Source organism: Drosophila subpulchrella, chromosome 2R (assembly GCF_014743375.2).
Source record: "Drosophila subpulchrella strain 33 F10 #4 breed RU33 chromosome 2R, RU_Dsub_v1.1 Primary Assembly, whole genome shotgun sequence".
Taxonomy (NCBI): Eukaryota; Metazoa; Arthropoda; class Insecta; order Diptera; family Drosophilidae; genus Drosophila; species Drosophila subpulchrella.
In genome coordinates this window covers 21151581-21165187 of record NC_050611.1, presented here as the reverse complement: position 1 = coordinate 21165187, position 13607 = coordinate 21151581, and the positions used below count along the sequence as shown (strand labels likewise).

Here is a 13607-nt window from a genome sequence, read left to right as displayed (position 1 = left end):
GACTGGACGACTTCAGTAATTTATTTCTTATTGATCATCCTGAAAATACTTCCACATTTAGTTTTCCTTTGAAATTTTTTATATTCACTAAGGTACTTGGTATTTTTTCACAATTGATAATCATAACATTTAACTCTAGTGTTTAGCTCCTTTTTCCAAAACATATTATTTCCTCAGAATCCGCTGGAATTTTTTCCCAGTGCATGGACCGTAGCTTGCTGATTTCCGCAGCTTGTTTGCTGCTCATTATTCGCCTTTGGCTGGTCCGGAGACGTGGTGTAGTTGGTCGCCAAATGCACGAGCGCAAATAATTTTTGCCACTTGCATGTCATCAGCATAAAGTGAGTGCAAAATATGTGAACTCGCCTTGGCAGCGGAAATTCGCCTTAGAGCGCAGAGTCAACAGCAATTGGCCAAATGACTTGTAAGGGTCCTCCGAAGGGGCAGGCTGAGGGGATCGGGGAGATCCCAATGCCCAGCCACATGTCCATGCGGCAATCCCCCTCGCCACCAGCCAACTCGGCAACCAGCTTATTGAATTCGCATATTTTCCCATTTTGCATTATGGGCAAACATTTTTTCCATTTCGTCGTCCTTTGTTTTTGTCCTCTGTTTGATTTTGTAATCGAGGATTTGTTTGCTTTGGCTGAAGCCAATCGATTGTCGGGAAGGGGAATCACTTTTTGCCCTGCTCATTGAGTGTTTCAGCAATTTTTGGTAAGTCAAATTGGTCTAGTCGTCGGTTTGACCTTTTCACTGTCAGACTTTGGCAAAAAGGGGAGAGAATCCATTGGAATGCCAGTGTTGGCCAGAACATGTGTTTGGCCTTGAGCGGTTTGTTTAGGCCTTTATGGGTGGCTTGCTGGGCTGCATGGTTGGAGTTGAAGAGGGTTGGATGACGGGAGAAACTGGGGGGATGGTTATCGCCAAGGAAAAAACCATTTAAATGACGACTTTGACATTGCAAATCGAACTTGGCCGATGGGAACCTGTTGATAAGGAGATTGAACTTAAAAATAACTGGATGCTTAAATAAATTAAAGTTAGTTCTGACTAAGTTTTATTTATAAATAGAATATTTAAACGATGGAAAATGTTTTGAGCTTTCTAAAAAAATAAGAAATTAAAGAGCCGTATAAGGGCACAACCTAAATTCACCCCTTAAGTTTCCCTAAATAAAATATAAACTTTAAGGTTGATATATTTAAGTATCAGTATTATATTCAATGGACGGTATTTATTCCTGTTCTCTAAACTTTGATTTACACCAAAGTAAATACAAGACAACAAACATGGGTTCAGTTACAATTTCTCATAATTTTTAATCTCCAAGTGAATTTCTGAGGACGGTACTATTCAGCAATTACACTCGAGTCAACAAATTAACAATAACGATTGGCTTCCAGGGACTTAATTGCGGTGACGGAAGACACGACGACGGACGGTCTTGTAGCGGTATCCGTCCTCGGCGGGCTGCTCGATCTCCTCGATGATGGGCTCCTCGGCCTGGACGGGGGCTGGGGGGATGTATTCGGGTGCCGGAGGTGCGGGGGGAATGTAGGTCTCAATGGGGGCGGGTGCGGGGGCTGGTGGTGCAGGGGGGATGTAGGTCTCCACGGGGGCAGGAGCGGGCTGCTGGTACTCGTAGCCGGACAGCTCCGAAACATCGGCAAAGGCGCAGGCCAAGAAGGCAACGGCAATGATCAGGAATTTCTAAGGGATTGTACAAAGATGCTACATTAGTATGGGCCTAAAAATATGACCTAGTGATCCTCTTGAAAACAAGCATTTAGCTTCTTCTTACATTTTATATTTATATGTTTTTGGTATGCCATGTCATGACTTTAACTCACTAACTTTTCTATTCTTAGTATAACATTTTACAGCTTTGTATTTATTATGTATTTTATAAGTAGAACATAAGCAGCTTAAAAGTGCTAAACACATTTATTTTTAATTCACCGAATATTTCTAAAACATCCTTTGAGCAAAATTCAACCTCTTTTGGTATGGAACACTATAATTACGAGCCAAAAGATGTTTAAAAGTATTTATTCTCGAGTCAGCTGAATATATCCTGACCAAAACTCGACGGTTCTGGTATAACATGCATGACCGATTTTTAAGATCACTATACCAAGATTAAGTATCGGACTCACCATGGTTTCAAGTGTTTAGACTGCGCTCGACAAAAGATGTGTGCTGCGGATCCGAGATCATCTTACGGCTTTTATATGGCCAAAACTCTGAGGGCCACTATGCCGACGGCAACGGAAGCAACATGAGACCCAAATGACTTTGAACTTGATCTGTGGCTGATCTTCAATCGCTCACCAGAGACTTGATCGATGAATCCGGCCGAATCGAACCGGTTGGCCGGCACTTTTGGATGCACAGGCCATCAATCGATGGAAAAACTATGATCACGTTTCGTGTTCACTTTTGTTTGCCTAATGCATCGCCAGTCCCATTGTTTCAAAGTGGACAAATGGTGACTTCGTTAGAGGTCGAATTCGAATCTAAAATCTTGACTTGACTCTTGACTTTTGTTTGGAGCTCGAGGCTCAGCCCTTTAATTGATTTGCGTGTTGAACTCGGCCTTGGGTTTCGACCCCCGCACGGAAAATACATGAGTCTCTCACCCTGGCTTCGCTTGATTAAAACCAAATTTAATTTGCATCTCAGTTTTGCTGGTTTATTTGGTTTGGTTGTTATTACTCGGCTGGCGTTTATTGCTGGACCTAACCCCAATTACAAAACTCGGAAGGGAACTGCAGTTGCGAAGTGTAAGTGGTGGGCAAATGTTCTGTGAAAAGAAATCAGGATGGCACAGTGGGAGGATTCGGGGAACTTAGAGGTGCATTACTAAAATTTAATTTAAATACCATTTTAAGTTAACACTTTATGTGTATTTCACCAGATCTGTGGATGATATAGAAACTATTTTTCCAAAAATACTTGTACGCTATTCTTTTTTGTGATCTACTCCCATTTTTTATTATATTTATTGAAAAAAACATTTTTTTTTATAATAATAGTTATTTAATATATTTATTATTTCTATGATACCCATTGCTCAAATGTTGTTCATTTTCCCTAACCAATTCCACCTTGATTTTCCCGCCTCCCTTGCCATATTTTCATTTCAATTTTCATTCTCTGGCCGCATTTTCATTTCGCCGTTTCGCTCTCCACTGATGTCTGCCTTGTAACTTTTGTAGCTCTTGATAATATTGCAAATAATTTTCTTTTTTATGTTGATTATTTTTTGGACACCCTGCACAGACACCTGAGATTCACCTGGCGTGGCCCACACCTCCCTTTACAACCTTTTTTTATTAACTTCGTTTTCATTTGTGCCGTTGCCTTCACGAGCTCATCATATTTTAATGTGGAAGGGATTCGGCGGCATCGTCTTTTGGCTTTTCCAGCTATCCAGTTCTCCAGCTCCTCGGGCTGTTCTATGTTTCAAATTATTCTCGAGAGATTTGCAGTTCGTGATTTTACGGCAGGCAAAGAGCAGGGACGGGGGTTTTTCGCCCCCAGGATTCAAAACGGGGATTCCACCCCAGCAGCCGCTGTGAGCTAAGACATTTCCCGAATGCAATTGCAGCTTTGGCTTTTAATTACCCCGCTTAAGTCCGTATTAACTCTGGCCTAAGCCTTTTTTAATTTGCCCCCTCCTCGCCGGCAGCTGTCGTAATTGAATTAGGAGCCAGGAGACAATGCAGCGTCGCTGAACCTTTCACGCTGTTATCCTTGATAATTAATTTAGACGCCATTGTCCAGCGGACTCCCCTGTTCTTCGGCCGGCAACCCCCGGCAAATCCTTTGCCTTTGCCATTTCACATCACGTGCGACGCTCCACTCGTCCTGCTGCTGTTTCTTTTTTCATAAATCGCCAGGACACACACAAAGTTGTCCAGCTGGGGAGCGGAAAAAAATTGGGGGGAAAAGGAACTCCCCAAAAAAAGATAGAGGAAGAAGTTCCCAGTTTTATGGCGAAAAAATGAAGCGGCAGTTTTGACAACGCACGTCCATCCTAGAAGAAAGAAAGTGTTCACTGCAAAAAATTTTAGGTTATGGGTCAGCTAAAAGATGGATCATTATATTTTTAAAGGTAGCAAGCTCTGAACTTAATTCTAATAACACAAATATCAAGACATTATTTGCCCAAAATATTTATTATACTTTTTAAGGCTGGAAGTTCTGAACTTTAAAATACATTATTACATATATGATCCAAGGGGTCATAAAATGGGTCATTTAAACCATTAGATGTTTTTAAATTTTATTATTTATTTTTAAATATATTGTATGAAATTAATATTATTATTACAAAAACAAAATATCCAAAAATTGAAAGTAAGCTTAAATTAAAAACACTTTTTACCAAGAATCTGATTATTACTAAGAGTTATCGTCACTTTTTGGCCAAGTGTTGGAGACTTGCTGGGGTCATGTGGCTTGCATATGGAGCTACAATAGACAGGTACAAGATGCACACGTAGCACGCATTGCCAGAGCCCCAAGAAACGAAATATGGAATCACCTTTTGTAAGTTCGGGGCCATGAAATCGAGTTTACATCTTGCTCCTCCGTTGGCAGCGGCCATAATTAAATGTCAAAAATGACGCTACGTGCGGAGCAAGCAAATCGGCTGACGAGTGCCGGGCCAAAGTTCACAAAAAACGGTACTTGCCATGTCAAATGGCATTAGAGTTTAAGCAACTTTATCCGAAAAATAAACTTATTTAAAGCAATAGAATCGTAAAGTTCTCAACGCAAAAATTGTTGCATACTTTTGCCTGTCACTACTAATTGCTCGGGAGTACGAACTGCGAGACATGAGGACCCGAGTTCAATTCCACTCTGTGTACTCACTTTTTCTAAATGTATTCTTTTGTTACCCATTTTTTACTTACTAAGAGTTTTCTACCCCATCCCCCGAACTTGTTGGCAACTTCCCTGATATCAATTTATAATTTCTATTATCAAGAATAGCCATTTGTAATCGCTTAATTTAGTGCCACAAACTTTTACACAAAACGGAATACAAAATAAGCAAAGCCCTGCTAAAAAAGGAATTGCCCCAAAAGTAATTTAACATTGGCGCAGTTTCCCCGTCGCATCCGCCACATTTGCAAAACTCTCGAAAAGTAGCTGCAACTATTTAAAGTTTCTTTTTGCTGCTTTTCCCTCAATGTGTATCGTACTTTTTATTGCCATTCGCTATTATTTGTTGCCCCTCTGTCGTTGCATATGCATATTATGCCCACGAGGCATAGGAAAACACTTCCCCACCATCTCTCTCTTTTTGCTGGCGAAAGCCAGACAACAGCAACGACTCTACGATGGTTATGAAAAAGTACTTAACGTGCACAAAACTTATGTGCCAAGAGATTTTATTTTTTCCTCATAGTCGGGTAAAGTTACAACGACATGCCAATTTTTCAAAGGACCAGGGGGCAATAGGTACTCCAAGGGAACGCAGGGTGGTCTTGGCAAGCTTATAAAATATTGCCAATAATACGTTGTTAGCGGAGACTTGCCTCCCCAAACGCAGAACGCATTTCTCCCGGCGGCCAAACTTTTAATGCACTTCCCCAAATGCACAAACAGAATTGCAGAACTCTATTCAAAGGGGGGCCGAGCATCCTCCCCACTCTCTATTTAATTTGTCAAAAATAAATGGTACATTTTGAGCAAATAAACGGCTGTAATAATTATAAAGAGATGTGGTTTACGACAGGAAAACCAGATATTGTAAGAATCAAAAGGTTCTCAGTTCATACTATGATTTCGTTAAAGCAATTCCATTTTACTTATATTACTCGACGCATACATACTTACAATTCGAATTGAGAAGTCAAATCATACCAATGCACACCCTAAAACATTCCATTAGCCTAATGTTCTATCATCTGAGGGGAAAACTCTTAACTCATCTATTCAAATTGGTTGACTCTATCCGTATCCGCTTCTAAAGAGCGATCACCTTTTCAGATCAAGAATCACATATTTTAATTAATTTTGTCAATAACTTCAACAAGCATTCAGAAAACTATCCTAAAGATACTTTTCATGCAATGCGATGTAACCCATACACTAAGGCAATTCCTCAGTATTGTTCAAATTGATTAGTTAAAAGGGGCACCACTCAGAATTCGCTCTATCCGTTGTTACCGAGCGATCATCGAAGCCCTGCGTCCCGAACGATGCGGAGCACCACAAAGAACGCTGGGCAAATCCTCACGCTGCCGAATAGAACGATTCAACTCATCAACGCGGGTGCACTTGGCTTTCAGCTAGTGTGAAAGTATGTGAAGACTGACTACAGAAATGATCCTGTGAAGTATAGTCTTAACTGTTCGCTGTCCAACCTGTGGATCTAGGTGCGCGGCGGGCCAGAACCAGTTGGGAATTATAAGAGTGTGTGCCAGAGAAAAGCGAACAACTCGCGAGGCGATAAGCAAACACTTTGTGAGTGACGGCTACAGCGTTTTTCTAGGGTGGTAATATTGGTAATATTGATGTTTCTCGAGTTTCTTGCTTGACAACTGTTGGCAAAGATCGGAAATATTAAGTCTAATGGAAAAAAAAAAAAAATTTAAAAAAGACTTGGCAGCGGTGGGATTCGAACCCACGCCTCCGAGGAGACTGGTGCCTTAAACCAGCGCCTTAGACCGCTCGGCCACGCTACCTTGCGGCAGGGCATGCCAAATGCTTATCAAGAGCCAAACAGAGAAGGCCGCTGCTGATTGTTAGATTTCTCATGGCAATTCCTACTTAGAAGTTCTGGCACTTTAGAATTTCTGCTTTCAGATATTTCTCCCACTGTCCCAAGTAATTTCGCAGCCTTGCGGTATTGGCAAAACTATTTCGTCGAGTCATTCCTTTCATTTACGGCTCCTTGCTGGCGAGCATATTAAGTGGACGTCCGAGCAACCTCTTTTAAACCGCTCGGAATGCGGCTATTGTTCGGTTTCCGTCGCTGGCATTTCAATTTGTCAATTGTTTGAAATTTAATTTGATTCCGACATAGCAGCGTGCTGGCCAACATTCTTGATAATGCCCGCAATTAACTCCATTAGCGTTTTTACCTGGCCGGATCCGGGGACTTGGACTCGCCTCAGTCCACTGGGGTTGTACGTGATTTTTTGTGTTTTCCCAGCAGCTGTCTGGCGTGGAAATTGAACAATTTTATAATTATTTGCATGCTCGCCTTTAAATTTAAATAAATCCACGTGTGTGGCAAAATATTTCCACTGCTGACGCGGCTTCTGACTTTTTGCTCCCTTTTTCGGTGGCATTTTAATGAAACCGCAAATGCTGCCCCAAACCCCTCGTTTTGGCCTCACACAGGGAGCACGCGCACCCTTGTGGCAACCGCAGACTTTGTTTTGTTTTGCTTGCTCGCCGTCCCGTGCAAAGATTTTTATTGCAATTTTCTAATTTCATTGCGGAGTCTTCTGGCCAACTCCGATGCCGGCTTCAGTTTATGGCTTGCAACAATGGGACGCCAGCCCAGGAATTGTTGCTGCGGTTGCATGTGTGAGCCAGGGCGGTGAGGAGACCACGACCACCGCCTGTCACGCATAAATTCGCATTTTCATTTGAATTTTAAACGCATTTCTAAGCTGACGCTGCCGGGAAAAAACGCTGACAGTTTTGCAAAATACATATAATAAACATTTTAATGCTGCAGAACGGCGAAGGAGGAAGGCTTGCGCCAGAAATTGATTTCGTTTGATGGACATTTTCCCTTTTCCCAAATGAGAGCATTTATATGCGTCGCAGTGTGGGTGGAAAAATAAAGACAAGGTGTTGCGCCCATAAAAATAGTGCCACACGAAGCGCAGAGTTAGAGATACAGATACGCAGATACAGATACTCTTGTGTCTGAATTGTTAGAACGCCACGCTTAACATCCTGCTCTGGTTCTTTATGGGCATTTGACATACCCTGCCGCAAGGTAGCGTGGCCGAGCGGTCTAAGGCGCTGGTTTAAGGCACCAGTCTCCTCGGAGGCGTGGGTTCGAATCCCACCGCTGCCAAGTCTTTTTTAAATTTTTTTTTTTTTTCCATTAGACTTAATATTTCCGATCTTTGCCAACAGTTGTCAAGCAAGAAACTCGAGAAACATCAATATTACCAATATTACCACCCTAGAAAAACGCTGTAGCCGTCACTCACAAAGTGTTTGCTTATCGCCTCGCGAGTTGTTCGCTTTTCTCTGGCACACACTCTTATAATTCCCAACTGGTTCTGGCCCGCCGCGCACCTAGATCCACAGGTTGGACAGCGAACAGTTAAGACTATACTTCACAGGATCATTTCTGTAGTCAGTCTTCACATACTTTCACACTAGCTGAAAGCCAAGTGCACCCGCGTTGATGAGTTGAATCGTTCTATTCGGCAGCGTGAGGATTTGCCCAGCGTTCTTTGTGGTGCTCTGCATCGTTCGGGACGCAGGGCTTCGATGATCGCTCGGTAACAACGGATAGAGCGAATTCTGAGTGGTGCCCCTTTTATACTAATCAATTTGAACAATATTACTATTAAGGTCTTCCCTTAGTATATGGGTTGCTGCGCACTGCATGAAAAGTATCTTTAGGATAGTTTTCTGAATGCTTGTTTAATTAACGACGAAGTTATGGAAACTAATATACCTAATTCTATATCTGAAGAGATGTTCGCTCGGTAACAACGAATAGAGCGAATTCTGAGTGGTGCCCCTTTTATACTTTTATACTTTTCTTTTATATTGCAACTAAGGACTTCTCTTATCGTATAGGTTGGAGCGGACTGCATGAAAAGTATCTTCAGGATAGTTTTCTGAATGCTTTTTGAAATTGTTGACAAATTTAAGGAAAGTAATATACCTAATTCTAGATCTGAAGAGATGTTCGCTCGGTAGCAGTAGCAACGGATAGAGCGAACTCTGAGTGGTGCCCCTTTTAAGCGAATCAATTTGAAAAGTTCTAAAATTAGGAAAGTAGTATTTTTGAAAAACCCTTGGTACTACAAAAATTGCAGCACTGTACTGTAAAAAGTATCTTCAGGATTGTTTTTCTGAATGTTTTTGTTAATTTGTTTGTTGCCCAACTTATTGTTGAAAGTATTGACAAAATGAAGGAAATAATGCTAGATCTGAAGGGATATTTGCTATTATAGGTGCCTTTCATTTATTTTACATATAAGGAAGTAGAACAGATGAACTTTATGACACCTTATTAGTGTTTTTACTTAGCACATACTATGACTGGAACCGTACAATTATGTCTATCATGTTTTCATATGTTTTTATGCTCCAAAAAATAATTCTTTTCACCCAATTACATTTTTTTGAGATTTAGGCCAACCACCTCCCCAACTTCTTGATGTAGGTCAATATAAAGACAAAAAAGACAAAAATCTTGAGATGATTTTTTTGGTTGAAGAACTAAAGTCTGAATTTGACACAGCAGACCATCCAAGTCCAGGCCACCTATGTACATGAAAATATTATACTTGATCAAAGGCAACAGTGCATATAAGTGACCAACTTTCCGGCCAAAGCGGGTCTTACAAATTTCAAATATTGTTGTTTCCGCCCGCTCTAAACACTGTGGCGCTGTTGTTCGGCGAAGCAATTAAAACAGCACTTGAGGGGCGACCCTTTTGCCGCTCCGCTTGTTGCCAGTTTCAAGTGTTTTTGTTGCACGTTGACAGTCCGTTAAAGGTGACACACCGGTAGCGCCGCCCCCGAGAATTATAAAACATTTTAGTGGGAAGCAGATTTCCGCTTTTTTTGCTTCAAGTGCGCTTCGTGCTCAAGACTTGGCAGTGAGTGGTCCAAAAAAGAAGCGATAAACTGCAAATTTGTGATAAAATTTTCGACAATGGCTTGGGGGCGGTGGAGCCTCTAATTACTTAACGCTGCATATGAATGGTCCTCGAGCGAGGGCGTGATTTTTGGCTTAATTCAGAGCTGCAACGATCTCAATTAGTGGATGATGACGATGACTACTTGGAAGTGCCTTCGAGTGGCATGTCCTTGGCGAACTTTCCGTGTTCGTGTTTTGGTTGGCGAATTTCTCCAGTTCTCCAGTTCTTCGAGATGGCCCCATACAGTGCATAAATATTTGAGGAGCTTGTCTGCTGCACGCAACAACAATTAAGTGCTGCCTAGTTTTTGTCAACTGTCCCATTTGGTTCTGCTCTGGGCCCTCGTTTCTGCCATTTCTGTTGCCAAACACGACACAACACGTAGTCAAAATTTATTTAAGCAATGCAAAGCAAATACGAGTGCCAGTTTGGGTACAGTGCGTGCCATGACAGGTAAGGTCCATAAGTAGCATTAAATGTTTCCCCTTTAAAAGAAAAGGGTTTTGTTTTTGCCGAAAGTCGCTTATGTTTAAGTGGGTCGTTTTAATACCAATTTTTTGAATATAACACTTCTTCAAAATCCAATATAATAAAGCTGAAAATATATTCTTTCGAAATATCAAAATAGAATTTTAGAATAGTTTTAAGATCCTCATAAAACTTATTATAAGCCAAGTGTACAACTTTGTTGCGCACTGTTTCCATTTCGGTTAACTTACAATTGCCGTATTTTTTGAGTGCTTACATAAAAACACATTTGAAATGCGGTTGAAAGGTTGTGGAAGGGAAATGGGAAACTGGGAAACGGGAAAACGGAGCCGAGGGAAAAAGAAAAGCAAGCACAGCAGCCGAGCAAGGCGAGCAGCGCCACCTAGGGGCCGGAACTGACATCATCATCATCCTCCTCGAGCCAATCGATGATGATAATGATGATGGCGATGATGCTGATGGCAATGCGGCTGATGCCGTAATTGATGTCTTTGCGACATGCTTTCCCAAAGTGTTTACGTTGGGAATTACCCATGTGTGTATGTGTGTGTGTGTGGCTGGGGTGGGGGTGGGCAGTGGGCGGCTGGCCACGCCCCCAGCTAGTTGACAGCCTGCCGTTTACGTGCACTTAATGAAATGTGCCCCAAAATGGAAGCACGTACCGGGCATCTATTTAATGAGCCCGGCAAGAGGTTCTTCTTGCGCAGAAATTTCGAGGGGTTCGACTACAAATGGGTGGGTGGAATATGGTATATATAGTGCTCGAGTTGGGCTCGTGAAATTTTTAAATGTCGCAGCTTAAATTCAATTTAATTTAGCTGCAGAGGCTGCATTATTCAATGGCACTCACACGTAAGCCGCTCAAAGAAGTCCCCTAAACCCTCTAACACCCTCTCGGAAAACCTCAGACCGAAACCCCAACTCAGACCGCAGTTTAAAATTCATGTGAGCTTTTCAACAATTTTCCCAAACAAAATGCGATTAAATGTGCGGAAAATGCTGAGCTCTTGTTCTCGGTTTTCCCCCGTTGTTGTTGTTGCTGCTGGATGAGCCACAATGGGTTAAGGCAACGTCTTGTTTGCACATGTGTCGCTAGGGGGCGCCACCCCTTAGCCCCCTGGGGCCGCTTTGAAAAGTCGGAAAAGTCGGAAGTCGGAGTTGAAACACACACATATGCACTCACATGCCGAAGGTGCAAAAATGCGTTAAACATAAAATGCTAATTCTTGGCGCCTGCAGCTTCAATCTTTCATCTGGCCAGGTGAAACTCCCACACCACCCACCTAGAGGGGCTATATGCACCCCATTCCTGGGCCTCGGAGATCGTCCTGCGGCAGGACTCGTTGGCTATGTAATACGAGCGTTTTGTGTGCCATTTGATGCCCAAGTTTCCCTCTATTTTCTGCCATTTGCCTTTGTGCTATGTGGGGGTTTCTATCCCCTGCCAGAAGGTAGTTTCGTTTGGCCTTCAAGTTATGCCAGTGGAAAACAAGAAAAGGACTTTTGTTGAGTTCGGAAAAATTTAGAAATTATGCAAAGCAGTAGTTAGATTAGATTTTGTACTGTTTGATAAGTAAAGTAACACCTTTAGGGAAACTCCCGAGTCTGACTTTTAAGATAACTTATATTCTACTAAAGAGTAAATTATGTAGAGCTGATTATAAATTAAATTAAATTTCATTTTTGTAAATTTATTTATTTAAAGAAGAGGGTACTTACTATTTTGCAACCCATGCCAACACCTTTTTTTGGCTTTTACCGCCTTTACTTTGGCGAAACTTTTGAGGCGTCTGACTTGGTAAGTTATTTTAAAATTCCCTAAATATTAAATTGGAGCTGATTCCATCGATCGTAAGTCCCGCAGCCCTGGAAATGTATAGAAAAGCTTTTGAGAGCTTTTCTCCTCTCCCACTTACTCACGTGCAATCAGTTGATTTTCCGCACGCCGCCAGTTAAACGTAGTTTTTGGTATGGATACATCCAGAAACGGTGTCCGGGGATCTGCCTTTAAGTACGGACCGGCTGTACGGATTGGAATCGCTGTCCTGGTGCTGCACACCGTCGGCTGGTTGGGCTGGAGGGCGTTGAACCAGGGGGCGGAGTCCAAGGAGGCGGCTGCGAATGCCCACCAAGAAAAACTGCGAGCGGCATTCGCGGAAAAGTGACATAACGGAAGTGATATCAATAGTCAATAGTTGTTAAAAACAAACCATTGTAGACTGATTCAATTATCAAATACAAAGTAATATAGCTAAACAAGTTTACGTGTTTGTTTTGATAAGTCGATTCCAAGCTTTCTGTGCAAAGCTTTTATCAGATAATGATTGTTTATAATAAAATCATTACGAACGAAAACAAGAAAAAGTTATAAAATAATAAAAAAGAAAACATTGAAAAAAGTACAAGATCATATCTTTTTAATGGGCTACTTTTAAGAAAACGTGTCTTCCTATAAGTGGGTTTATTGTGCTATTGGTTAACCAATACTTACTGGTCAGCTCAGTAAACTTGGTCAATTCGCAATTATAATAAAAACGATCAGAGAGCGTAGCTTTGGTTCTCTGAGTCCCCCAAAAGCCCTCCAGATAAAAGCTTAGCTTGCTGTGAACAGAGAAATCCAACCAAGTTCGGCTCCAATCAGTAGCGCAGTTCCCAAGCCCGAGGTTACAAGTCTAGACACCTGGAGAAACCCATGGATTTTCTATCGAAACTTCTACTGATCGCCGGCCTGCTGATGCTGAGCTGGCAATGGACGGTGGCCATGCCCAACGTCCCCAAAAATCAGCCCGGCGGAGTGTCTATCTCCCAACCCGATCTACCGCTCGTGGACAACTCGGCCATATTGGTGCAGAGCATCTTTAACATCGATCCATCTCTGTGCCCCAAGGGCTATGTGCGTGTGGGTCCTCACAACACGTGTCGCAAGGAGGTCTAGGAAGATAACGTCTGCCGGGGAATTCCAGGATATAAAGTAATAATCGGTCAATAACTGAACTCTACAAAGCAGCGATAATTGACCAACGAATGCCAGACGGGAACGTGCCAAAAGCTGTGTTAATTATTGTTACTGAAGCATAATATATACGCGAACAAATAAATTATACAAAAATATGTGGATTTCCTACAAATATTCAGTCTCTGCGTTGAAAAATACTTGAATTTACATTTGCCTAAATGTAACTTCTTGCCTTGTGTTTACTGTGTTAAGTGGTTAGCTGAAAGTTAACAAATAGTATATTTTAAGCCCTA

At 41.9% G+C, this 13607-nt stretch overlaps 3 protein-coding genes and 4 non-coding genes across 8 annotated transcripts; 4 read left to right on the top strand and 3 right to left on the bottom strand.

Annotated features, from left to right (window-relative positions):
• Positions 1 to 1297: 1297 nt before the first annotated feature.
• LOC119550263 (leucine-rich repeat extensin-like protein 5) lies at positions 1298 to 12355 on the bottom strand. Of its 2 annotated transcripts, none has more exons than XM_037858841.1 (2): positions 12078 to 12355; positions 1298 to 1713 (listed from the first exon to the last, which is right to left on the bottom strand). In XM_037858841.1, exons 1-2 carry the CDS (start codon positions 12090 to 12092, stop codon positions 1411 to 1413), a joined length of 318 nt encoding a protein of 105 aa, XP_037714769.1. In that variant the 5' UTR covers positions 12093 to 12355; the 3' UTR covers positions 1298 to 1410. The 2 variants fall into 2 exon arrangements, with proteins under 2 accessions (XP_037714769.1, XP_037714770.1); XM_037858842.1 differs by lacking the exon at positions 12078 to 12355 and adding an exon at positions 2160 to 2302.
• Positions 6156 to 6365, bottom strand: LOC119552319. Its single transcript, XR_005219653.1, has one exon. It is a non-coding gene; the product is annotated as a small nucleolar RNA U3 (small nucleolar RNA).
• Positions 6623 to 6704, bottom strand: Trnal-aag. Its single transcript has one exon. It is a non-coding gene; the product is annotated as a tRNA-Leu (tRNA).
• On the top strand, positions 7975 to 8056 carry Trnal-aag. Its single transcript has one exon. It is a non-coding gene; the product is annotated as a tRNA-Leu (tRNA).
• Positions 8314 to 8523, top strand: LOC119552318. The gene has a single exon (XR_005219652.1). It is a non-coding gene; the product is annotated as a small nucleolar RNA U3 (small nucleolar RNA).
• On the top strand, positions 12281 to 12760 carry LOC119550265. Its single transcript, XM_037858843.1, has one exon. It carries the CDS (start codon positions 12329 to 12331, stop codon positions 12521 to 12523), a length of 195 nt encoding a protein of 64 aa, XP_037714771.1. The 5' UTR covers positions 12281 to 12328; the 3' UTR covers positions 12524 to 12760.
• Positions 12761 to 12991: 231 nt separating this feature from the next.
• Positions 12992 to 13469, top strand: LOC119550566. Its single transcript, XM_037859355.1, has one exon. The coding sequence runs from the start codon at positions 13051 to 13053 to the stop codon at positions 13291 to 13293; it is 243 nt and encodes an 80-aa protein (XP_037715283.1). The 5' UTR covers positions 12992 to 13050; the 3' UTR covers positions 13294 to 13469.
• Positions 13470 to 13607: the final 138 nt, after the last annotated feature.

Bases quoted from the DNA above. Each gene is read 5' to 3' on its own strand.
- LOC119550265 (XM_037858843.1), top strand. From the start codon at position 12,329: ATGGATACATCCAGAAACGGTGTCCGGGGATCTGCCTTTAAGTACGGA.
- LOC119550566 (XM_037859355.1), top strand. From the start codon at position 13,051: ATGGATTTTCTATCGAAACTTCTACTGATCGCCGGCCTGCTGATGCTG.